Raw genomic sequence first — 27,032 nt, forward strand, 5'->3', positions numbered from 1 at the left:
AAGTAAAAAGGCACATTGCATGGACACCGAGGGGACAGGGCTATGGGGGTGGCACACAGGCGCTTAAAAAGCAGCATTAAAAATAACATTTCATAAACATGTTCATTTTAGGGGGGGGAGGACAATATTAAAAGCCTGTTCAGCTTCAAAATGCTATGCTTGGAGATTTGGGAATGTAAAAAGTGTCTATAGCTAAATATGTAATGATAAGTGCTCTCTCATGACTAGGTTCCCCTCTCTTTAAACATTTATTACTTACATTTGACACTTATCTTCAGAGATCTTTCCTGTGGGTCCTGCCTGGCACTGCACATTATTTCTTTCAAATTGTTCCCAGTTGACCAGTGTGCTTATGATGGCTTTACATTCTGAACTCCATTTCAATGAAAGGCTGGTCATCAGGCTTTTAATGATGTAAATGTAATTCAGAATGCACACGGCCAACTGTAAAGAGTCTGAAAGAATTTCTGTGCGGTACAAATTTATAGATACAACTTATGTAGGAGGATTAGTTTAATCTCTGTATCACCTTGAGCAAGTTACTTCACTGGCTATATGTAAGGATTTGATTTTTTTTTTCTTTAAAATAATAAACACATCACACACAGAGCAAAGCAACCTCGATCCACCTCGGGTCTCCCGCTGGCGCCTCTGGTCCCTCCCCCTTGCCAAGTTCCCCCATAGCAAGCTGCTTACTCTGGGGGAACTTGTGCATGCTCACTCCCTAGTCGCCTCTGTGTGTCTATGGAAAACACAAAGTGTGGCTCAGTCCTGCCCCCCCGCTCCCTCCTCACTGGCTGTTATTGACAGCAGCAGGAGCTAATGGCTCCCGGTGTCTCAGCCAATGAGGAGGGGGAGACCTGGGAGAGCTGCTGCTCTCATGCACATCACTGGATCAAGATCGGGCTCCAGAAAGTATTAAAAAGGGCCTGCGGGGGAAGCTGCATACCGGATGTTATTTACCTTCATGCATAGAATGTATGAAGGTAATAAACCTTCCCCCTTCAAGTACATACACTAGGCTTCTAAATATCTGTTGCGTTTAAAAAGCCAGTTCAAAGAGATATGAATAAATTCTTAGAACCATAGCAACCAATCATATTCCATCTTTTAATAATTTAAAGCAGAAATAAATATAACAATGAATCGGTTGCTATTGGCACATGTAGTACATAACATTTCTAGGCTGAACAAGCACTGACAAAAAGCTGTGACCCTTTTAAATTGTGAAGATTGTCTGTAGCAGTTAACTCTTTATTACTATGTCTAGCATAGTAATATGCTAGCTTAAAAAGCGCCAGTGTGCCATTACCCTATGAAACCGGTCCCTTCCAACATTTGCAGGCTCACCATGACAGAGTCTAAGGTTTTACCCATAATGCCCAGTGTGGCCCGAACAAGCATTATATCACCTGCCTTGAAATGACACACCTAAATGCTTAAAAGTAGTTTTTCACATACTGGATTACTAGACGTCCATTTTTAGCTTTACATAACATGAAAAAGACAAACATAATATACGCAAGTGGAGGTTTAACTCACAAAAGAGTTTGAAGTGAGGACTGTGGTAAATACCCTATGTATTCCTATACAGAAGTAAAAAAAAATAAAATTTTTAAACAAAAATAAAAAAAATCTTTTAGCACAAAGATAGAAAGGACAGTGTGAAATATTGTGTGGTTTCCTTTCTCTAGTCCTTCCTGAGAGGCCTGTGCAGTCCTTTGGCCTATGGCAGCAAGGGATGGAGTTAATCGAGCCGCTGAGGGCAAAACAACGCTGAAAATATACATTCCTATATTCATAGATTTCCATTTATACATAAAATATTTTACACAATTCCCTTAGCAGACAACTGGTGTCCAATTCATATAGCACTGTGTTGTAACTGCCTTCCTGGGGGGAAGTGTGTGGTAATAAGTGTGCAAAAAAAAAAAAAAAAGAAAAAAAAGAAAAAAACAACTGTAAACCGGTTCAACTCAATTGTTTTGAAGTCCCACAAAGCTATAGGCGAGTCGGCTCATCTTCACTATCACTGCAGTTACCACAACAGTCCTGGAGAAGGAGAAAAAGTACAATCAGAACTAATACAGTGAAAGTGGCCATGTGACTAAATGGAAAGACTACAATTAAACCGGCACAGGTTTGCATCTATTCTCTATATACTGCCCACATATACTTAACCTCTACTTCTTTGCAGCTGTGTTCAGAAACAGAAATAGAAGGAAATACCAAGTCCTTTCAGATATGGAGGATTACGTGACAGCACTGGGCCAATCAGCGTGGCCTCACTGGTAATTCGTTGCCCTGTCTTAGGTACACAATGCATTGCAAAAGTATTCGGCCCCCTTGAACTTTTTGACCTTTTGCCACATTTCAGGCTTCAAACATAAAGATATAAAACTGTAATTTTTTGTGAAGAATCAACAACAAATGGGACACAATCATGAAGTGGAACGAAATTTATTGGATATTTCAAACTTTGTTAACAAATAAAAAAACTGAAAAATTGGGCGTGCAAAATTATTCAGCCCCTTTACTTTCAGTGCAGCAAACTCTCTCCAGAAGTTCAGTGAGGATCTCTGAATGATCCAATGTTGACCTAAATGACTAATGATGATAAAAAGAATCCACCTGTGTGTAATCAAGTCTCCGTATAAATGCACCTGCACTGTGATAGTCTCAGAGGTTCGTTTAAAGCGCAGAGAGCATCATGAAGAACAAGGAACACACCAGGCAGGTCCGAGATACTGTTGTGGAGAAGTTTAAAGCCGGATTTGGATACAAAAAGATTTCCCAAGCTTTAAACATCCCAAGGAGCACTGTGCAAGCGATAATATTGAAATGGAAGGAGTATCAGACCACTGCAAATCTATGAAGACCTGGCCATCCCTCAAAACTTTCAGCTCATACAAGGAGAAGACTGATCCGAGATGCAGCCAAGAGGTCCATGATCACTCTGGATGAACTGCAGAGATCTACAGCTGAGGTGTATACTGCACAAATCTTGCAAGGAGAAAGCAATTTCTTAAAGCTATCCATAAAAACTGTTGTTTAAAGTTTGCGACAAGCCACCTGGGAGACACACCAAACATGTGGAAGAAGGTGCTCTGGTCAGATGAAACCAAAATCGAACTTTTTGTTAAACGTTATGTTTGGCGTAAAAGCAACACAGCTCATCACCCTGAACACACCATCCCCACTGTCAAACATGGTGGTGGCAGCATCATGGTTTGGGCCTGCTTTTCTTCAGCAGGGACAGGGAAGATGGTTAAAATTGATGGGAAGATGGATGGAGCCAAATACAGGACCATTCTGGAAGAAAACCTGATGGAGTCCGCAAAAGACCTGAGACAGGGACGGAGATTTGTCTTCCAACAAGACAATGATTCAAAACAATACAATACAATACAATACAATAAAATGGTTCACAAATAAACATATCCAGGTGTTAGAATGGCCAAGTCAAAGTCCAGACCTGAATCAAATCGAGAATCTGTGGAAAGAACTGAAAACTGCTGTTCACAAACGCTCTCCATCTAACCTCACTGAGCTCGAGCTGTTTTGCAAGGAGGAATGGGCAAAAATTTCAGTCTCTCGATGTGCAAAACTGATAGAGACATACCCCAAGCGACTTACAGCTGTAATCGCAACAAAAGGTGGCGCTACAAAGTATTAACTTAAGGGGGCTTAATCATTTTGCACGCCCAATTTTTCAGTTTTTTATTTGTTAAAAAAGTTTGAAATGTCCAATAAATTTCGTTCCACTTCATGATTGTGTCCCACTTGTTGATTCTTCACAAAAAATTATAGTTTTATATCTTTAGGTTTGAAGCCTGAAATGTGGCAAAAGGTCGCAAAGTTCAAGGGGGCCAAATACTTTCGCAATGCACTGTATGACTCTCATAAATATCTTACAGAGGGCTTTCCTTTTCTCCCAGTGGCTCAACTCAGCAGTACAAGAGGAAACGAAAAGTATGTATGTGTTGCTAAAAAGTGCTGGCATTAACATTAACCTGTTGGTTTACCTTGCATTAGTTCTATTTTAGGCATTTCTAGTGGCCAGCAAAATGTCAGTTTGTATTACCCACATCCATTTTTGTAAAAATAGATTAAAAAGTGACTTTAAACTCCAAAAAATGGATTTTTGTAAAATCTTACCGTAAAATCCTTTTCTCTTAGCTCATTGACAGACGTAGTCCTCGGTGATACAGCACCTTCGGGTTATGTTGCCTCCACAGGAGCAGGACTAGACAGGAAATTAAAAAGCTCTGGCCACACCCTAGGGGCAGTCCCAGAGGGTATATCCTCTCTCTCTCTGCCTCAGCAAATCAGTTATGTGAAAAAGCAGTCTTTAGAGATTTTAACCCAACCCAACTCAAAAAAACAGAGGGGCGGGGACTACGTCTGTCAATGAGCTAAGAGAAAAGGATTTTACGGTAAGATTTTACAAAAATCCATTTTTCTCTAGCGCTCATTGACAGACGTAGTCCTCGGTGATACAGCACCTTCGGGACGTCCCAGAGCAGTATCACAAATGAAGGGTGGGAAAATGAAAATCAAATCCCAATCTAGAAGGCCCAACCGGTGCCAACTAGAAGTTTACAATGCTCATCCTTAATGATGAGACTCAACAAAAAAGAGAAAAAACCTTTTTTTTTTTTTTCAAACAGAAAAAACCCTCGAGGTAGACCACCGGTCTCCTCAAATTGCGGCCTGCAAAACCTTGCGGCCAAATGAGGCATCCGCCGATGCCGTCACATCAATTTTATAGAATTTTGTAAAGGTATGTACCGACGACCAGGTGGCCGCCTTACATACCTGGACCACTGACGCCTGATGGCGAAAGGCCCAGGAAGTACTGAGCGCTCGAGTGGAGTGCGCCCTAACAGGGAACGGAGGACTCTGACCCTTAATAGAATAAGCCTGTACCACCGTTTGTCTAATCCATTTGGCAATGGTCACGGCAGATGCAGGCAAACCCTTTCTGGGGCCATCCGTGATCACAAAAAGTGAATCCGTCTTACGGAATGATTCCGTAGCTTTCAGGTATACCCTGATTGCCCGAACCACATCTAAGGAATGCAACGCATGTTCCCGATGATGCTTGGGCTGAGGACACAAGGAAGGTAGTACAATATCTTCATTTAGATGAAAATCTGAAACCACCTTAGGAAGAAAAGATGGCTTAGGATGAAGTACTACCTTATCCCTATGAATCACTAGGTATGGGGACTGGCATGATAATGCAGCCAGTTCTGACACCCTGCGAGCAGAAGTAATAGCCACCAAGAAGGCCACCTTCTGGGATAAAGTAAGCAAGGGAATCTCCCTGATGTTTTCAAAGGGAGGTTTCTGTAGAACCGACAAAACCAAATTAAGATCCCAGGGCGGTAAGGGCGCGCGGACTGGTGGAGCCAGGTGCCGCACCCCCTGGATGAAATTCCGCACCAAGGACTTGGTAGCTAAAGGCTTCTGAAAGAAGATTGCTAATGCTGAAACTTGACCCTTGATGGTGCTCAAGGCTAGCTTCTGCTCAACCCCTTGTTGCAAAAAGGCCAATATTCGAGTCACCGAATAGGTACGTGGAGGAAATCCTAAAGATTCGCACCACGCAATATAAGTCTTCCATGTGTGATAATAGACCTTGCTGGAAGTCGCTTTCCTTGCTTTAATAAGGGTAGGAATGACTGAAGTAGACAAACCTCTGTCCTTCAGTACTTGGGTCTCGATGGCCAGGCCATTAAAACCAGCGACTGTAAAGCATGATGGTAAATTGGTCCTTGAGACCACAGACACTCCCTGAGACGAAGTTCCCACGGAACGTCTGCGACTAGCATGTCCAAGTCGGCCAGGTCGGCTTGAGGAGGCCAGCCTAGAATTTCTAGGACCACTGGCGCTGATAGAATCTGAACCAGGCGTCCCTAGAGGTATCTGACCCGACCATCCGAGAAAGTCTGGTCGTTTTCTGTTCCCACACATTTATCAGATACCTGATTGTTATCAGGAAGGGTGATCTTTTCTGGTTGAACCTCAGGGACCGAAGTCACCCGACTAGAGGCTACTTGGCCTATCTGGTCAACCAGATCCGATTCCTGTGAGGTATAGGGACTATTCTTAGGAAAAGGTAAAGGAAAAGATCTATTCAGGGAACGGTAACTACCGCTTCCTGTAGTACTTAAATGTTGGAAGGGAAGAATCGCACCGGTAGTAGTGGTTGATGCTCGATCTAATGTCCTGAATACCGGTGAAAACGTCCCCCCACCCTGAAACCGGGTGGGGGCGCACCTTCAGGCTGTGTACTCCTTTGCTTCGGGTTTGGCTGGGTTGGTCCTCTGCTTGTCCGACCAGCCCTTCTTGAACCCTCCTGGAGGAGTCTTGCCTTTCCCGCTAGTACCAGCCGGGCGCCCTTTATGGGCGGTAAAGAAAGGTCCTCGCTTGTTGCGAGGTCCCTTAGCTTTAGCAGCCTGTGGCAAAAAAGTGCTCTTGCCCCCAGTGGCATCCTTAATGATTTCATCTAGGTTGGCCCCAAATAGACGATTCCCCTGAAAAGGGAGATTTGTCAAGGTCTTTTTGGAACCTAGGTCAGCTGACCAGCATTTTAACCACAGCACACGTCTGAGGATCACCGCTGACATAGATGCATGCCCTAATAAGGGAGTAGTGTCCAAGGCTGCGTCACAGATAAACTGTAGCCCTTGTATAATCTGTTCCATCAAATCAGATGTCTCCTGGGGAATATCTTTTCCCCTAAGGTCTTGGCGTACCATTCTCGCCCATTCCGTAAGTGTCTGGGAAACTAGACCAATAACAATTACTGGTCTAAATGCTGACCCTATCAGAGAGAAGATGGTGCGGGACTCTGCTTCCATCTTTCGATCCACCGGATCCTTAAAGGACGAAGTGTCCTCCACTGGGATAACCGTGGCTTTATTCAGCCTGGAAATAGGTGGATCCACCACTGATGGTACCGTCCATTTCTTAATGATGGAATCCTCAAACGGATAGCGTCTAGCAATACGCTTGGAAATAGTAAAGGTACGTTTAGAATGCTCCCATTCTCCTTTAATCTGATTACCGAAACACTTGGGTACAGGAAAAACCTTCACCGTTTTGATGGGCTTATTAGTACCAAAAGGAATCTCTGTTTCAGTTGCCTCTGCCGGTAAAGCCTCAAGTTTTAAGGTTTCCTGCACTGCCACAACTAGTGCGTCCACCAATGCTTCTTCCTGAATTATAGCGGGAGAAGAAGCGTCCTCCTCACTGTCTGAGGGGGCTTTACCTGAGACAACAGCCCTTGCAGAGGAACCTGCAACTGCAGTGACCATCTCTGAATCTGAGTCAGAGGTGTCAGATAGTATAGGGGTATGCGGGGGTCGCTTCCTTGACCCCCGTCCCTGACAGGCCGCCTCCACCCGAGCCACCATAGACTCCAAAATTGCTGTAAATGACTCTACACTCTGTGCACCGGCGGGTCCCGTGGCCCCCTCGAGGGAAACAGGTGGGGGAATATGTGTGGCAGGGTCCATGATAATTCCAGTCACTTTCCTGGATAATATAATTCAAAAATAAAAAACTTTTTTTTTTTTTTTTTTTCAGACCCCCAGCGCCACAAAAAGCCCCTTAGTGTTACCTGCTAGGGATCCCTATCGATCGAGAGAGAGAGAGAGATAGACCCCCAGGCTCACCACTTGATGCTCAGAGTTTAACTGCAACAGGTTACAGCGCTGTCTTGACAAACAGGAAGTCTTTTGGCTGGCTGCCCAGGAAGAAAGGAGGGGGCTCCGCCCCTCTGCACGCCTTCCGGCGCCTCCCCTAGCTCCACGAGGTGTTTGGATCACCTCAAACATGGCCGCCCCCATACTGGAGACACGAGGCTACGCCAAAATGGCGGCTCGTGCAATCCAGCAAAAAAAAAAAAATGGCGGCGGCCTGTACTGAATAGCGGTGTGCTGCAGGGCACACAACACTCTCTCTGCATGGGGATTTGGCGTGGTTGGCGGTACCGGCCCTGGCGGACCGCATGGCCATTCGGGAGGCCTGCTAATAGCTGGAGATCTGATTAGGAAGGCAGTCTACATGTCCGTGGCTTCTGACTGGTAGGTAGCTTATTCTTATCACCGTAAGATTCCCAGAATGCCACTGATTACAATCTTTTTAACATGTATACAATTTAGATTGTTAGCTCCCAAACCAAGCCTCCTGGCTTTTTGCACATAAAATCACACTCAAAGTAGGAGGATCTGTGTCATTTATAGGATAGAGAGGGACTCTATCTTACCATACAGAGAGGGGCCCGCGTTCACCACAAGACCCGTCAGGGGAAAAGGGGGAACATACTACTCACCATACCGGAACCAGGCGGGCACCAACTCCTGACAGTACCCCTCTCCACCGGGGCGGGAGGGCTGTCGACCGATATGGACGCCGTGACTCATGGTCTTTGGCATTTCAGCGAGACGTTTAACTCGCGGGGTCAGTCCTTTAATGGGACTTTGTCGCGGCCGACCCAGCGCGGAGCTATGGCCTGCACGCGCTCGTAGGCTGAACTGGGGTGACCACCGGATCTCAACATCCAGCCCGTCGCCCAGTTCAGCTTTCTTGCTTGAAGATCTCACAGGAACACTGGAGAAAAAATCTTTTAAGAAAAAAATCTTGCCAGGACCTAAGATCCCAGCAAGGTATCTAGGTCCTTACTCCTAACTAGACAGAAAATAACTGATTTGCTGAGGCAGAGAGAGAGAGGATATACCCTCTGGGACTGCCCCTAGGGTGTGGCCAGAGCTTTTTAATTTCCTGTCTAGTCCTGCTCCTGTGGAGGCAACATAACCCGAAGGTGCTGTATCACCGAGGACTACGTCTGTCAATGAGCGCTAGAGAAACAAATATTTTTTACGGCACTACCTGTATGGAGTTTGCATGTTCTCCGTGTGCCTGTGATGTAAAAAAATGAGACAAAGATAAATAATTTCAGAACCTTTTACACCATTAATGTGACCTATAAACTGAACAAACTGAAATCTTTTAGATGGAGGGAAGTAAAACGAAAAAACTAAAATAATATGGTTGCATAGGTGTGCACACCCTTAAATGAACACTTTGTTGAAGCACCTTTTGATTTTATTACAGCACTCAGTCTTTTTGGGTATGAGTCCATCAGCATGGTTCTTGACATGGCAACATTTGCCCACTTCTTTGCAAAACACTCCAAATCTGTCAGATTGGGAGGGCATCGCCTGTGCACAGCCCTCTTCCAATCACCACACAGATGTTCAAATGGATTCAGGTCTGGGCTCTGGCTGGGCCATTCCAAAATTTGAATCTTCTTCTGGTGAAGCCATCTATTGATTAGGATGTATGCTTTGGGTTTTTTGTCATGCTGAAAGATGAAGTTCCTCTTCATGTTCAGCTTTCTAGCAGAAGCCTGAAGGTCTTGTGCCAATATTGTCTGTTATTTGGAACTGTTCATAGTTCCCTCTACCGTCACTAAGGCCCCTGTTCCAGCTGAAGAAAAACAGCCCCAAAGCATGACGCTGCCACCACCATGCTTCACTGTGGGTATGGTGTTCTTTTGGTGATGTGCAGTGTTGTTTTTGCGCCAAACATATCTTTTGGAATTATGGCCAAAAAAGTTCAACCTTGGTTTCATCAGACCATAACACATTTTTCCACATGCTTTTGGGAGACTTCAGATGTGTTTTTTTCTAAATTTAGCCAGGCTTGGATGTTTTTCTTAATCAGAAAAGGCTCCTGTCTTGCCACTCTACCCCATAGCCCAGACATATGAAGAATACGGGAGATTGTTGTCACATGTGCCACACAGCCAGTACTTGCCAGCAGTGTTCCCTTTAGCCTGCGCGCATGCGCGGGCGCGCAGTGTGAATGAAGGTCCCGCGCAAGCACCTATTCAAACCGCGCAGCCGCAGACGTGGCGGCCGTGTAGCAGAGCGTGCGCCGCGAGAGCACGCCCATTGTGTGACAATAGCGAATGAAAATTCGCTATTGTCACACGGATCCTCCTCCTGGCCAATCAGGGAGCGGGTCCTCCCGCTTCCTGATTGGCCGAAAGGCCAACTTCATGCCATTGGCCGAGGAAGAGGCGCCGGGACTCGGGGAGTCAGGAGGACTGAGGAGAGGCAGGAAGCCGGGGAATGAACTGAAGAGAAGCTGCCGCCCGTGACCATGAGGTAAGTGCACGGGGGGGGGGGAACACTGGCATCTCTACATTGATTTGGGGACAATGCTGTGGGCACTCTGCATTAATTAAAAACTGAAAAAATGGCAGAACCATTACTAGACTCGGGACTGAAGAGTCTCTACATTGAAAGGGGGCACACTGGCATCTCTACATTGAAAGGGGGCACACTGGCATCTCTACATTGAAAGGTGGCACACTGGCATCTCTACATTGAAAGGGGGCACACTGGCATCTCTACATTGAAAGGGGGCACACTGGCATCTCTACATTGAAAGGGGGCACGCTGGCATCTCTACATTGAAAGGTGGCACGCTGGCATCTCTACATTGAAAGGGGGCACACTGGCATCTCTACATTGAAAGGTGGCACGCTGGCATCTCTACATTGAAAGGGGGCACACTGGCATCTCTACATTGAAAGGGGGCACACTGGCATCTCTACATTGAAAGGTGGCACACTGGCATCTCTACATTGAAAGGTGGCACACTGGCATCTCTACATTGAAAGGGGGCACACTGGCACCTCTACATTGAAAAGGGGCACGCTGGCATCTCTACATTGATTGGGGGCAATGCTGTAGTACTCTGCATTGATTGGGGGCAATGCTGTGGCACTCTGCATTGATTGGGGGCAATGCTGTGGGCACTCTGCATTGATTGGGGGCCACAGAAAAATGATCAAACGTTGACCGGTCCGCGGCGATAAAAAGGTTGGGGAGCACTGCGCTCAGAAATTTTTTTATTTGCTCAGCCCAGTAAAAAATTAGAGGGAACATTGCTTGCCAGATATTCCTGCAGCTCCTTTAATGTTGCTGTAGGCCTCTTGGCAGCCTCTCTGACCAGTTTTCTTCTCGTCTTTTCATCAATTTTAGAGGTACGTCCATTGGTAATGTCACTGTTGTGTCATATTTTCTCCACTTGATGATGACTGTCCTCACTGTGTTCCATGGTATACCGAATGCCTTGGAAATTAGTTTGTACCATTCTCCTGACTGATACCTATTAACAGTGAGATCCCTCTGATGCTTTGGAAGCTCTCTGAGGACCATGACTTTTGCTGTAGGATGCGACTAAGAAAATATCAGGAAAGACCTACTAGAACAGCTGAATTTTATTTGGGTTTAATCAGAGCCACTTTAAATGACGGCAGGTGTGTACTGACTCCAATTTAACATGCGTTTGAATGTAATTGCTTAATTCTGTACACAGCTACATCCCCAATTATAAGGGGATGTGCAGACTTATGCAACCCCATTATTTTATTTTTTATTTTTTCTCCCCCCCTAAAAGATTTCAGTTTGTTTTCTGTTTTCTTGAGTTGTACAGTTTATAAGGCACATTAAAGGTGTAAAATGTTCTAAAATTACTTATCTTTGTCTCATTTTTTTTTACATCAAAGAAACCTGACTTTTTATATCCATTGTACATTTATCATATTGCAGTTAACCAGATGTGGTAGTTGCATTCTTTTTATTATTTTTTTTTGCCTTTATTTTAACCTGGTGATCTGGCCAGTAAGTCTGTTATTTTTCTATTCTGTTACTAGACCAAGCTGTCCAGCAAAAGTGACACGAGGGTTAAGACAAACCATTTAAAACTGACAGGGTTGTTTATTTATTTTATCCCAAAGGAAACAATTATTACTGTAACCACTAAAAAAATGTTAGCTGGAGTTCAGCTTTAATTTGTAAGTCAAGTCCATCTAAATCAGCTAGTGCATCTAACACTACCCAATCTCCAGACTGACAAAACAGCTATTCAAAGGGACCTCCAATGCTTCTTAATCCAAAGGAGAGACCTCAGGTACCTCAGTACCATTGTGAACCCAAAAGACCCAATATGTGAGCTCAGGCTCTCGAAGGGGCACAAGTCCTTGACATCTATCTACTCACCGTCTGGGAGGGAACTCATCCCGGCTCCTGTGAGCGCTGAATGTATAAGAAGGTCTCCCTTGAGCTGCACATCTATATCACCATGATTAAGCTCAGAGGGGTGGAGCGAAATGTTTTAGGGGCGTGGTCTGGTGAGAGTCCAGGCTGAGGTTGCCATTAACCATTGATCCATGGGATTGCATATAGGTGTGCGGCTTAAAGGAGACCTTCTTATGCCTCAGTACCATGCCATTCAATGCAGTGTGTTTATGACAAGTAGTGCATGCTACTTTTGGTGCAATCCGGTGCAATTTTCAGCCCATTCAACTGGATCGCACCAAAAGTAGTGCATGCACGGAGTCGCACAGGAGTGGAACGGGAACGCGTTCCTGTGCGATTCGGGTGGGAAACGGCCCTAAGATAGAAAGTGTGTTACTGGCTAGGACACTAAGTGAAAATAAAAGAAAAAAAGGCACCCCCCCCGGAAAAAAAAATGATGCAGCCACCACAGTTAGGGATTGATAAGTTACAGTATATATTACAATTTTATTGTTGCGTTTAATAGCACTTTAGGCACACCACAAAAGCAAAAATAATGCAGCAATAATTCTTTGTATAAATTATATCACTAGTTTAACAGTTTCCATAGTAGATTTAGGTGTGTGTGTATACAGCATACAAATATTAGAAATACATCTCATAGTTACAAAAGGATATCAGTACATAAAGGCGAGGTGCATGTTATCTGGTGTTGCTCTATGTATCTATAAACTATGCTTGGCCTTTGGATCCACTTTTTTACATTTGACGCATACTATTTTTGTAACAATGAGAAGTATTGCTATATGCTGGTATGCTATTCATTGCGAAGGTCTACATACTATATATATCTATATATATATCTATATCTATATCTATATCTATATCTATCTATCTATCTATCTATCTATCTATCTATCTATCTATCTATCTATCTATCTATCTATCTATCTATCTATCTACACTGTATACATAGTACCTAGTGCCTGTGATCACTTAAAGTGGTATTAAATCTAAATAAAAATGTTTTAATATATTGCAGCTTACCAATTATAAAATGTGGTGGCTGCATTGCATGCTGGAAATGAATACAAAATGCAGCTGGAATCTCTAATTAAAAAAAACAACAAAAAAACGGAATGAAGGGCGCACACTTCTGCTTTATGGGTTTTAACGCACGTTTCAAATGCAAACAAATTAGGTTCATTCTTGTAAATCAGATCATTTTTGTCTTCACTTTTAAGAGCGATGCAGTTTGTTAAAAGATTGCTAGCAGAACTGAAACCTTCCTATTGACCCCTTTCTATTTCCTTTAGGCCCCTTTCACACTAGTGCGACTTGTCCCGCGATTTTGGACCGCAAAATCGCATGACAAGTCGTTTTCCATTATTTTCAATGAGCCCCATTCATATCAGTGCGTTTTGAAGTCGAATCGACTTCAAAGTAGTTCCTGCACTACTTTGCCACGATTTGATTGCGTTTTGAGCCATAGCCATTGCTTTCAAAATCGCGGCAAAGTCGCGTCGCAAAATCGCGGTAAAATCACGTCGCATAAGTGTGAAAGGGGCCTAAAACACACAATAGACTGTACATAAAATGCATTTAACCACTTGCTGACCGCCGCAAGTAGATATACTGCGGCGGTCAGCCCCTCACAGGCAAAGTGACGTATATATACACGTTGAGAAAAAACAACAATAATTGTTATAATATAGCAATTGTATAATAATGCTACAAGAAAATACTTTAGAAATCTTTGACAACAGCTGTACAAATTTAGAAATATTAGGGCTTTTTTACTAAAATTGGAGTGTGCAAAATCTGATGCAGCTCTGCATAGAAACCAATGAGCTTCCAGATTATTTTGTTAAAGCTTAAAGTGTTTGTTACCCAAAAATAAATAAATAAAATAGATCCTGTTCCCTTAAAGCATGTTTTACAGCTCAGTGCTTGTACTGTGTCATTTTGCCCCCTGTATCACCTGAAATACCTGGCTGATCCTGCCTGGTTTTGTCCTCCCCCCTGTAAACTGACCACGGTGTATCATAGCTGCCGAGCCCTGACAGTTTCTGTGGTCAGTTTCTGTGCCTTTGTCATCCGCAGCTCTCCTCTCTGCTCTCCCCTGTCCTCTCCCACCTCCCCTGCCTGCCTGTCAGCTCCAGCCACACCCCCCCCTCCTGCTGCTATACAAAACTATATCATCTGTATACCATCCCATCTGTTATATAATGGTGTGTCCCAGTGCCTGTGCTGTATAAAAAAATGCAGACTTCTACCTCACCTCACATGATTCCTTAGCTCTCTGCTCCTCTCCCCCCCTCCTTTAATAGCTGTCAGCTGGGGAAAGGAGAGAGCCAAGGAGTCACGTGAGCGCCAGGAGACGCTCTAGGATAAGGTAGAAATCTGCACTTTTTTTTAAACAGCACAGGCACACACAGCATTATATAGATGAGATAAGATAAGAAGAGATGGTATACAGATGATATAGTGGCTTAACAACCACTTTAACGTGTTACTAAACCCTCAACAGTAATATCAGTCTGTAAATGAAGTAAAGCATTCTTGTTAAACTCACTGTGGAACCTAAGGGGTTAATCCTCTGCATTGAGTAAAAAGGCTGTTTGATCTGGTCCTCTCTGATCCTCCCCTTCTTCCACAGTCCCCAATCCATCTGATAAGACAGAGCCTTTGGAGTCACTCTTCACATGCTCAGTTTGGTATGCAATGCTAGAGAGTTTTTTTATTTTTGTTCTTGGGAGGGTGCATGTAATCAGCACAGGGCCAATCAGCACTGTCCAGACAGAGGGTTAGGGTTCCAGCAGCCTCATAGGTCAGTTAGAGTAGAATTAAAACTCCTCCTACAAGCTTTAACCAGACACTAATATAAGTCACAAGACTGCTATATACTGCTGATGAGAAAAGGTATTTAGTAATTTAGACTTACTAAAATAATTGCATTTCCATGTTCTGTGTACTGTGAGAGACCAGATATAGTGGATGCAGGGTCCTGGGTTTAGTAACACTTTATTTGAACAAACTGACTTAAGAAGCTGATTGGCTACCATGCACAGCTGCACCAAATTTTGCACTCTCCAGATTTAGTAAATCAGCCCCTAAGCCTTTCTAGATCCTGGAATTTATCCAGTTCTGAATAACCAGTATAAATCCTAACATTCTTTCTAGCATCACCTGTCTGCTGAACAGTCGCTGCAGCAGCCCTTTCTTGGGTTGTGGGGAAGGTAGACCTCTCCAGTCCAGATCAGGTGGGACAGGTCCATCTATGGACATTTCAGTTAGTTCTTTGAAGCAGTCGGTCTCTATCATCTAAAAAGAGAACACATAATAAACAACATTTTTATTTTCGAATCTTTCATTTCTTCAGTGACTGTGAAAGTCAGGAGGCGTGCCCCAGTTGTATAGCAACATTTTAACATTTCAAGGGGCAAGGCCAAGGCAATTTAAATATAATATAAAAGGGTGTGTTTGAAGACCCATGCCCAAAAAGGCTGATATACAAATGAGAAAATGTGGGTGGTGGGGATTTTTGGGGCACACAAATAAAGAAAAATGGTATTAAAAATCCATGCAAGCTTTATAATTTACAGCTAAAAATCCACAGTATCGGTCATAGCTTTGGAAGTGTATCCCACAAAACATACACAAGGTTAAGAAATGCCATAAATGCTAAACACGGTACATTTTCAGATCCTACAATCTCCCAAATCAGGATTGATCTAGTAACACAGAAAGACTTCTGCCTAAAAATCCCGATGCGTTTTGAGACTTGCTCTTCTTCAGGGGCAATAAGATGGACCTTAACTGTGTTTTATTAAACCAATAAGTTACATTACTTTTTTCAATAAGGATGATATGGCTTGTAGATGCAGGTTAAAACCTAGGAAGTTAATGCAATCCATAAAAGCACCCCCAGGGAGGCAATGGGGAGAGGCCCAGTGCCAAAACATACCCAGAGATCCCATAGGGCGCTGCAAGATATAAACAGTAAAATAAAAAAATAAAATTTCTTGAATGAATGGTTCCTCCAGCGGCACAGCAGGCCACCGCCACCACCACCACCAGGACATGCAGTGCCAATTTAAAGCTGAACTCCAGGCAATGTCCATCTAGTTCGGAAATATACACATTCCTACTAGACTACAGAGCCAGAGACTTTTCTCTAATGCAGTTCAACAATATAGCTTGATCAACCTCATCTAGTAAATGGAAAATGAAGGCACAGCAGCAGCACAGTGAGGTGTCATCCCTCTGTTCTTGCCCCCTGTCAAAATGTTAAGGTACTCCAATGGATGTGAGCTGTTAACTTGCTCGTTAAACCACCCCTCCTTCTCCCAGCCTGATTGTTGCTGTATACGAGGATAACAAAGGGTGGATACCAAGTCAAAACCAGGTACATACACTAGTTGCATTGAAAAGCACATTTAGGGCTCGTCTACACCATAATCTCTGCATTGTGTGTGCAGTTCTGCATGCATGTTTACATGTGCTTGTAATGCACTTGCATTGGTTTTCTTGTAATATTTTTTATGGAGTTGAATTTACATGCATTTTTGGTGCATTCACATACCTTTTGGTACAGATAAATGCAGCATGCTGTATTTTTTATTTTTTTTAATGCACATGAAAACACCACAAGAGAAGGCTCAAACCAGGCTCACTGATATTCCTTAATATGCGTTCATACTGCATTTAAAAACATGTTTGACTGCCCAAAGTGGCTGTAAAGGCTGAAGGTTTTTTTACTTTCATGCATTTTATGCATGAAGGTAAAAAAAAAACCTTCTGAGTGGTGCTCCCACCACAGCGCCCCCTAATACGCACTGGAGCCCCCTCTAAATCCAACGATGTGCATGGGAACCTCAACTGTCCTGGGTCACCCTCTCTTCATTGGCTGAGACAGCAGTTTGAGCCACTGGCCAGTGAGCCAATGAGACAAGAGCCCCCGTAGCAAGCACTGGTAAAGGGGGAGGAGCCAGGAGCGCTGATGGGGGACCCATAAACTAGAGGATCGGGGCTGCTCTGTGAAAAACCACTGCAGAGTAGGTAAGTATGACATGTTTGCTATATATATATATATATATATATATATATATATCTTTTTTTTAATGAATCTTTAATATTACTTTAAGGTGGAAGCAACTCCTTAAAGTAGAACTCCAGCCAAAAATAAACGAAAAAAGTATAGCCATTTAAAAGGTAAACTCGCTTCTGTCCAGAGATTTTTTCCCACAGTTGTTTTTCAAATAATTCAATCCTCTTCCTCTAAGCCCAGGTAGTCTTGGACCCTGTTGGTGGTCCGTGAAAGGAGAAGAAGCAGAATGATGAGCTCATTTTTTGATCACTTTGCTTTCTCTTCCCATCAGAATGCTTCCTGTTATCACATTAAGAGCCGGTTCAGATTAGAGCGATCCGACTTGCCGGGGCTACCTCACAAGTCGCGGTGCGCTGCTCGCACCGCGACCTCGGAGCGGCCGGCACGGACTTCACAACATTGAAGTCTATGCAGGTCGCTCCGGGTCGCCCCAAAGAAGCTCCGGACCATTTTTCTAAGTCGGAGCGACTTGTGTCGCTCCTATTAGAACGGGTCCACAGCTTCTCTATGGCAGACGACCTGTCAGGCGACCAGGTCGCCCCAGTGTGAACCGGCTCTTACTGATTGTATAGCAGAGCTGAAGTATAGGAGGAGAAGATGTACAGAGACAGCAAGAGGCGAATACCAGGTCAAATTCTGATATTTACACTCATCCAAGACAAAGCCTCAGAAGCCACTAGAGAATACAAAAATGAAATGAGGCCACCACATCCCAATAACAAATCAGAATCCCAAAAACATTAAATTTTTTTTTTTTCAAGTAGAGGCCCTAGAGAATAAATGTGTGGGTTTTGCAACGTTGTATGTCACATGGGTATTTGCATAACTGTTTTTAAAACACAATATTTGGGAAAAAATTGATTTTCCTGAATTTTAATGCAAAGAAACACAACCCACAACCCAATTTTTTTGTAAAATATAAAAGATAATGTTACACTGGGTTTACAGATACCAAACATGTCATGCTTTAAAATTGCGCATGTCCGAGCAACAACAAACAGTGTAAATTTTACTATCCATAGGCGACGCTTTAAAAGCCTTTACAGGTTACTACTTTAGAGTTATACAGGGAGTCTGGTGCTAGAATTACTGCCATGATCTGATGTTCACAGTGATACCTCACAACGATCGCTGTTTGCGTGCATCGAGGACCGACACGCCCGTTTGCCTTTGCACACTAGCACAGTGGCACTTTATTTTTTGGAAATGATTTATTTATTATTTTTATGCTGTTGCTTTATTTTTTTTAATTTTTTTTATCACTTTTAATGCGGTCTTAAAGAAAGTAAATATCACTTTTATAAATAACGAATTGGTAACCCAAAAGAAACTGCGCAAATGGTGATATTCGATAGTAAATTATTAGTCAAATGTTGATTATATGTGAGGAATTGCTTCCATAGTGCAAGCTGCAATAAAAACGTGTATACGCATAAATAGTGAAAAAGGGTGAATATATTGCGCTTAAACACTTAAAACACAACCAAAAAAGTGCTTGTGTGCATAAACATAAATAAATATATATATACTAGTGAATAAATATATAAATAAATAAAATAAATAAATATATATGTTGTGAAAAAGTCCTTCGTGAAATAAATCAACAGTCCTTAAAGTGCCCAGTGCAATACGGATCTCTCAGCAATGACTGAAAATCACTTTAGCTTCAAGTGAGGGACCTCCACCATAGGGACTTTCTCCACCCAGTGCTCAGGGTAAATACTTCTTACCGAAGCTGGTGGACCCCTTAATTACAGGGGGTCTAAAACAGCATATATGGTCCACAAATGCCTCAAAGCTATCCTTCAGGTCCCTTAATATGGCTCAGCTCGCACAAGGAACTCCAAGTATTTCCAGGGTGGTATGGGGAAAAAGATAAGGAAACTCCGATAGCGTAGTATGTTCTAATAATGGGGTTTATTAATAGAAATGCACTTACTCAAACATCATATACAGAATGCCTTCATGGGGTAAATGCAGCATGGGTTCGGTGTACGGGACGCTCCTCTGTTCCTGCGTATCACCAACCCGGAACTCCACGGTCTCACGTTCCCGATGCACGTTTCGTCAGACGCGCTGACGTCATCAGGGGATCATCTTTTGATAGCAATAGGCACATGACAGGTAGTCTTTATGGAGGGATCTAGGGTCTGTAAGACCCCAAATCCCTACTCTGCCCTTAAAAGCATTAAAAACGCCAAGATCAGCTTTTTTGAATATTTCTGATTTTCAAAAAATGGTGCTGTTGACATCCGGATAAACCAGAAGTGATGTCATGTCATTGTTTCTGGCTTCCCATATCAGAGACCTGATCAAAGCCAATGCCAGCTCTGTATGGGTTTCTGACTAGCCGGTAGACATGCCGCCTAGTAGCTCAGGTCTCCCAGTGGGACGGGAGAGCCTGAGAGAGCAGAGGAAAGCAGCAGGGGGGGAATTTGGGAATGTCACTCCCCGCTGCTTGCAATAGCAATCGAGCAGCTTGTTAGCTGCTCCAATTTGCTATGACAAGACAGGCTCTAAAAAACAGTACAGGGGTGATGCCTGCAGCTGCCACATAGGGAGGTTTGTGGCAAAAGTCCCCTTGCCGCTATTACTGGTGAAATTACATCCGGTAAATGCTTTATATTACACACCAGATGCAGCTGTCAAAATACAGCCGCTACCCCCCCCCCCCCCCTATTATTCTCTACATTTCTACTTTTCCTTATCACCATTTCGACTACTATATTTGCCTCCATTTTTTTCCTGCTTTGGTCATATATAGACCATCCACAACAGTTGTTCCAATAATATGTTCTTACACCTTTAGGGGAAATAAAACCCACTCCTGCTTTTATCTAGTTACACGAATTGTTAGCTCCTGTAAGTTCCTAAAACATTTTTGTAATGTTGCAAGTCTATCAAAAGTATAGCTGGTACACGTTAACTGGATGGATTATAAAAAAAAAAACATTCAGTTTACTTGGCCTTTGTCTCTAACTTTGTTACAAATAGAAGGCTTGGATTGTATTTTCTAATCATAAGACGGGTAACTATGTGGTGAATGGTGATAACTATGATAAGTTGCCTTATCTGTGTACAAAAACCATTGTAGTCTATATAAAATATATGAAAAAAATATAAAAAAAAAAAAAAAAAACACGGCCACTCCTGCGTAAAAAGGACACTTAGCCCTCGTTCACATTGAACACAGCTTTCAAATCGTGCGACTTCATCTGAACTTGCACAATTTCAAAGCCGCATTTCAGTCTGACTTTGGGGATGACGTGCACAGATGTCTATTGAAGTCGCCCCTGAAGTCACCAAAAGTATTGCAGGAACTACTTTTGGAAATCAGTGTGGCACCACAAAATCAGCATCGTACCGATTGGGATGCTCCCATTGCCAGCAGTAGGCTGCGATTTGACCTGTCAAATCACGCTGATGTGAATCATCAAACAGTCTTAAACAGTCTTCAATCCAGAGATTTCCCCTGCAGTATTTTTTTCTGCAACCAGGTGCCCTCAGTCTTATGGCCAACATCATTCAACCCACATCCTGGACCCACCCCAGCCTATTAAAAGGGCAGCCAGTAATTGCTTTATATTACATAGGAGCGGTGGTCAATATGCAGCTGCTCCCAGTGCTGTATCTTGACCTAGGCCGACAAGGGCCAGGCCTAGGGTGGCACTTTACAGGGGGGCAGCACAAAAGCTGCACCCTGCACGAAAAAAAAACAGCCTCCTCCCGACTCCCGCACGAAAAGGGTCCCCGCTGGCTTGCGGTACACTTTTAGTATAGTGCTAGTCTTATGGGGCGAATTGGGCCAGAGGGCAGGTTCCAGGAGGCAAATCAGTCTGGCACCCCCATAAAGCGGTCACACTGCTACCTGCCAGTATGATAATACAGGCGGGTAAGGACTAGGGCTGCAACTAACGATTAATTTGTCTGTCGACTAATCTATCGATTATTTTTACGATTAGTCAACTAATCTAACGATTATTTTTATTTTATTTTTTTTGCTTAATTGAGTGTTTTTTTGATTAGCTAATTAATCCTGTAATTAATACAGACCCCTCAGTAAGCCCCCCTCCCAGTACAGACCCCTCAGTAAGTCCCTTCCCAGTACAGACCCCTCAGTAAGCCCATCCTCCCAGTACAGACCCCTCAGTAAGCCCCCCTCCCAGTACAGACCCCTCAGTAAGTCCCTTCCCAGTACAGACCCCTCAGTAAGCCCCCCCTCCCAGTACAGACCCCTCAGTAAACCCCCCTCCCAGTACAGACCCCTCAGTAAGCCCCCCTCCCAGTACAGACCCCTCAGTAAGTCCCTTCCCAGTACAGACCCCTCAGTAAGCCCCCCCTCCCAGTAAAGACCCCTCAGTAATCCCCCCCCCCTCCCAGTACAGACCCCTCAGTAAGCCCCTCCTCCCAGTACAGACCCCTCAGTAAGCCCTTAAATGGAACCTGCTGGCTAACCAAGGCTGTCTGTAATAGAAAAAAATACTGGATCTTCCTGACCCAGATTTTTACTGCACAGGGTTGCTGTAGATGAAGTGGAGAGGCACTGTTGAGCACCTCAAATGTCTTCAACACAGGGATGCTGTAGTTGTAGTGAAGATGCACTGTCCAGCCTCTGTAAAATGTCACCTACGCAAGGCTGCTGTAGATGTGACGTGTAAGCAAAGCACTTTTTAAATGTCACCTACACAGGGCTTCTATAATTGTAGTAGAGAGGCACTATCAAGCACAAATAAAGTGCCATCTACACAGAGCTGCAGTACATTTAGTGGAGCGGCACCATCAAGCACCTAGAAAATGTCACTTCTGCATGACTGCTATAGCTGTATTAGAGGGGCTTCGCCAAGCATGTGTAAAATGCTACATGACATTGTATGAATATGCTGTTGTATACAGCATGTCTAGTTTGTGGCTGTACCACCATTTGACACACTCAGAAGAAATATAGAAGAATGACAGTTCATATTGAAGACATTTTTAGGTTTTGTGGCAATCTTTCTGCATTTTGTAAAAATATGGCTAAGCTTTAATTATGTCACAAGTTATGACAATGTTTTATTTCAGTAAGTAAAAAAAAAAAAAAAAGGGCATAAGGGCATTTTACTAACTTTTGCACCAGCAGAGCATTGCACCACATCACTGCCTCAGTGTGCAGAGCGTCGCTCGCCTCCGGGATGTCATGCCGCTCGCCTCCGGGATGTCATGCCGCTCGCCTCCGGGATGTCATGCCGCTCGCCTCCGGGATGTCATGCCGCTCGCCTCCGGGATGTCATGCCGCTCGCCTCCGGGATGTCATGCCGCTAACAGCGGCTGGAGCACAGCGGGGGCCGGGGGCGGGGCAGTGCAACGGCCCCAATCAATGCAGTGGCCGGCCGGCAATGCGAGCAGGGGGCGTGTGACGTCACGCGGTGACGCGTCGATGCCTTTTACGCACGTCGACTAATTTTTGTAGTCGACGAGTCGTGACAGCCCTAGTAAGGACATTCGGACAGACTGCAGGCCGCCAACCAAACTTAATACAATTAGTCCGATGGCCCCTAATGCTAATAAGTGTGGCACTGCAGCCTAATGCTCCGCCTACCCTCCTCTGCCCCCAGGTATGGCAGGCATCATGTCAATAATATAATTTCCATTTCTTTAAACATCCTTGTCCTTGAGCGAGCATACTGAATTGCATCATATACAATTAAGACTTTTAATTGTATATGATGGCAATAATATTTTGGGCCTGCTCACCTCATATGTGCTATCACAATATGTCACTGGGTTAGTAAGATTACTCCTAGCTTATAAGATATTTGGACTTGTGTTTGCTAAGTATTTCACTCATTTGTATAATGATTATGGAGGTTCTAGTCATTATACAAATAAGTGAAATATTCCTATAATTACAATCAGTGGCAGCAAACACAAGTCTAAATATCTTAGGCTGCACTAGTGGCCACTGATGGGGATGTACTGATGGCCACTGATGGGGCTACACTGATATGCCCCACTGTTGAGGCTGCACTGATGGGCAGTAATGAGGCGGCACCAATGGGCACTGATGAGGCTGAACTTATGGAAACTGATGAGGCTACGCTGATGGGCACTGATACACTGTGGTTGTGGTCTGTGGTTTGCAGATGACAGAACGGGTCATAAACAGGAAGGGGTGTGGCCTTTACAGGAAGGAATGGGTCATATTTAAATTGGGGGGTGCACAAGTTTAGTCAGGCCTAGGTCAGCACAAAACTTAAATACATAATTGGCTTCTCCTGCGTGCAAGTATCACTAAGTAAACACAATGAATCAATGTATTGTTACATTGTATTTACTATTTAATTCATATGTAGATCTAAAATGGGACCTCTAATCTGCATACAACGTGACAAGTGTAAATAAAGTGTTGCAGTGCAAACACAAAAAGTACATAAACAAAAGAGGAAACAAAACAAATATGAATAAGGCTACATTCACACCTGAGCGTAGCGTTTTTCGCGCGTTTTTTACCGCGATTTTACCGCGATTTTTGCAGCGTTTTTTACCGCGATTTTACCGCGATTTTTACCGCGATTTTTGTGCAGGCGTTTTTAGATTGAATAGAGATCAATGGAAAACGCCTGTAATCTGCCCAAAAAGAAGCTCATGTACTTTTTTGAGCGTTGGGCGTTTTGTATACAGCGTCAAAATGCTCAGATGTGAACAGGGGGGCCATTGAAATGAATAGGATTTGTCTTGTTGGGCGTTTTGAGAGCTGATCCTAGAGCAGAAAAACGCCCCAAAAACGCCCCAAAACGCCTAGATGTGAACGGAGCCTAAGAGATCATATAAAAATGTCCATTAGTGAAAAGTACACATGAAAAACAATCCACAAAGTAAAGATATCCAAAACAATCCTCTATACAAGTAAGTGATCAGGGATCCACCACTTCTTGGAAAGAGCCACCACCTTAACCACTTAAGCCCCGGAGGATTTTCCTGCTAAAAGACCAGGGGGTATTTTGCGATTCGGCACTGCGTGACTTTAACGGACAATTGCGCGGTCCTGCGACGCTGTACCTAAACGAATTTGACGTCCTTTTTTTCCCACAAACAGAGCTTTCTTTTGGTGGTATTTGATCACCTGTGCGATTTTTTGATCACGCGCTATAAACAAAAAAAGAGCGACAATTTTGCAAAAATAGCAATATTTTTCACATTTTTTTTATATGAAATTCCCCCAAAAAAAAATGTAAAAATCAAAATTTTTTAACATTTTTGGCCAATTTGTTTTATCCTACCTATGTTTGGTAAAAAAAAAAAAAAAATCGCAAAAAGCGTATTTTGATTGGTTTGCGCAAAAGTTATCGCGTTTACTAACAAAGGGAAAGATTTTTGTCATTTTTGTTGTTTTTTTTTTTAACGTGTAATGGCAGCGATCTGCGATTTTTTTTGCGGTACTGCGACATTGCGGCGGACAGATCGGACCCTTGACTGACATTTTTGACACTTTTGGGGTTACCAGTGACATTTCTACAGTAATCAGTGCTACATATATGCACTGTTACTGTAAAAATACACTGGCAGTGAAGGGGTTAACTTTATTTGGGAGGGAGGGGCTTTGTGTGTCCCTAGGGGCGTGATTCTTACTGTGATTGGCTGTGGCTCTAGCTGTAAGGACACTGATCAACGGATCTACATACTAGATCCGTGTGATCAGTGTCTTTACAGCGAGGAGAATGACAGGCGGCTTGTTTACACAAGCTGCCTGACATTCTCCCTCTCCCCCGACGATCGCCGAGTGGCCGGCGGACATCGGGTCCGCTGGTCACACGCGCGGGGGGGGGGTCCGTGACCGCGCGGGAGCGCGCCTCCGCGGGCGCGCGCGCGCTCGCTCCCCAGACCCTCCCAGGCTAGTGACGTTAATTAACGTCACTCTGCCTGGCAGGGGCTGACCGCCGCAGTAAATCTACTTGCGGCGGTCGGCAAGCGGTTAAAGATATAGATGTAAGCTTACCAGAAGATAATGACCCTCTAACTAAAGAGAGGTCAATGAAGGCTTCTGAAAAAAAACATTATCTGGGACATATCACTTCTACTGGCGGTGTTTGGAAACATCCACAATCAATATCCTGTATGTCCTCCTCTCACATTCCAACCAACACTTAGAGGGACATAGGAGAAACAAACATACCGCATAGCATGAAAACCCTTTAAAACGGTTTAATGCTGCTTAAAAATGCACTACAATATATAAAACCTATTTGCGCAGTAAAAAAAACTTCCAGCCGGCATGTCAGACATTTTTACTATTACTTCCAGTTTACACAATGACGTCAGCATGCCGCTCTACCCTACGTGGTTTGTCGCAAATAACTTCTTCTGGGGCACCTAAGACTCCTCGCTGACAGAGTACACTGATCAGCACTGCAGCCAATTGGCTGTAGCACTGATTGGAGGAAAACTTTACAAAAAGCTGCCTCAAGCAAAGTCATTAGAGCAACTTCTCTGCCATAGATGGATCCACATTTGGTTGGACCCAACTAAATTTTAATTTATGTATTAAATGAAAATCAATTTGATACAAATATTTTTAGGAACTTGTTGGGGCAGCATTAAAGAAGTTGTAAAGGCAGAACGTTTTTTTTTTTTATCTTAATGCATTCTACGCTTTAGGATAAAAAGCCTTCTGTGTGCAGCTGCCGCCCTCAGCCCCTCAATACTTACCTGAGCCCCATCTCTGTCCACGAGTCCCTTGGCCGTTTGGAACTCTCCCTCCTTATTGGCTGAGACACAGCTGCACCATTGGCTCCCGCGTGTAAGATTCTGGTACCTTCGGTACCCTTCCAGCCCATTTCTTCCGCATATAGCTACCTGTCCCTTTAATTCTCTTGACGTCATCACTAGGCGCCGCTCTGAGCGGCTATTTCAATCGCCGGCTTTCACTCACAAGGTGTTCGTGCAAACCGCTTGTTACACAGCCTTGTCTGACGCTGCCGAAGCCTCCAGCTATTTCCCCAGTATCTGGATAGACCGGAGTCTCGCTACTTGATCCTGTATCTCGCTACCTGACCCTTATCTCATTACCGGACCCCTCATCTCTCTAAACCAACTAGTGATAAGTACCCCACAGGGGATTCCTTCCTATCAACTTACACTATCTACTCTTGCATACTAAAGACTGTTGCTATCTATGCATTACTATTTCTATCATCTGCACTGTTACATAGATTGTTAGCTCTTGAGTCTACTACCATCTATATCCTTGCACTGAGTTAGCAATTCCTGTACACTTCATCTGCTGTCCCCTACCACCTGTTATTTGTACATGATTGCTAACCTATCTGCATACTATCTATCACCATCTGCTAACACTCCTGAACATTACTATTGAGTGCCTATCATTGCTATCACTACTCACGCCTGTCCTTTCAGCACATCACCTCTATACTATCGTATACAACCTATCACTCCAGGAACATCTTATCTGAGTGTCTGTATATTTGCATGCTGAGGCAGGCTGGGCCACAATGATGAGTCTGGAGAGTTGGATATGGTAATTCAACACATCTCTACACGACTACTGAGTGGAAATTCTGCAGCTGCAAATCCACTTCACTAAACAAACGCCGGAGCGTTACACCGCGGCTGTCAAAGTCCATTAGCCAATCAGGAGAGAGAGGGGGGGTGGGGCCGAATTACAGGTCTATGTCTGAATGGACACATGAAGCTGTAGCTTGGCTACCCCCAAAGCAAGCTGCTTGCTGTGGGGGCAGGAGAAGCAAAGAGGGAACCTGAGAAAAGTAGGATCCAGGCTGCCCTGTGCAAAACCACTGCACAGAGGAGGTAAGTATAACATG

General features: G+C 43.9%; 1 protein-coding gene across 1 annotated transcript in view; it reads right to left on the minus strand.

The window, feature by feature from the left end:
• Positions 1–1,066: 1,066 nt before the first annotated feature.
• Positions 1,067–27,032, minus strand: part of GRK6 (G protein-coupled receptor kinase 6) — a 120,180-nt gene continuing 94,214 nt past the window's right edge. The window contains exons 15-16 of the mRNA XM_082252692.1: positions 15,294–15,428; positions 1,067–2,052 (exon numbers count right to left, since the gene is read on the minus strand). Of these exons, the coding sequence (XP_082108818.1) occupies positions 2,002–2,052; positions 15,294–15,428 (186 nt within the window). The 3' untranslated portion in view covers positions 1,067–2,001. The remainder of the gene's footprint in view (positions 2,053–15,293; positions 15,429–27,032) is intronic.

The sequence above is a fragment of the Pelophylax lessonae genome, assembly GCF_965119305.1.
Source record: "Pelophylax lessonae genome assembly, chromosome: 4".
NCBI classification, from domain to species: Eukaryota; Metazoa; Chordata; class Amphibia; order Anura; family Ranidae; genus Pelophylax; species Pelophylax lessonae.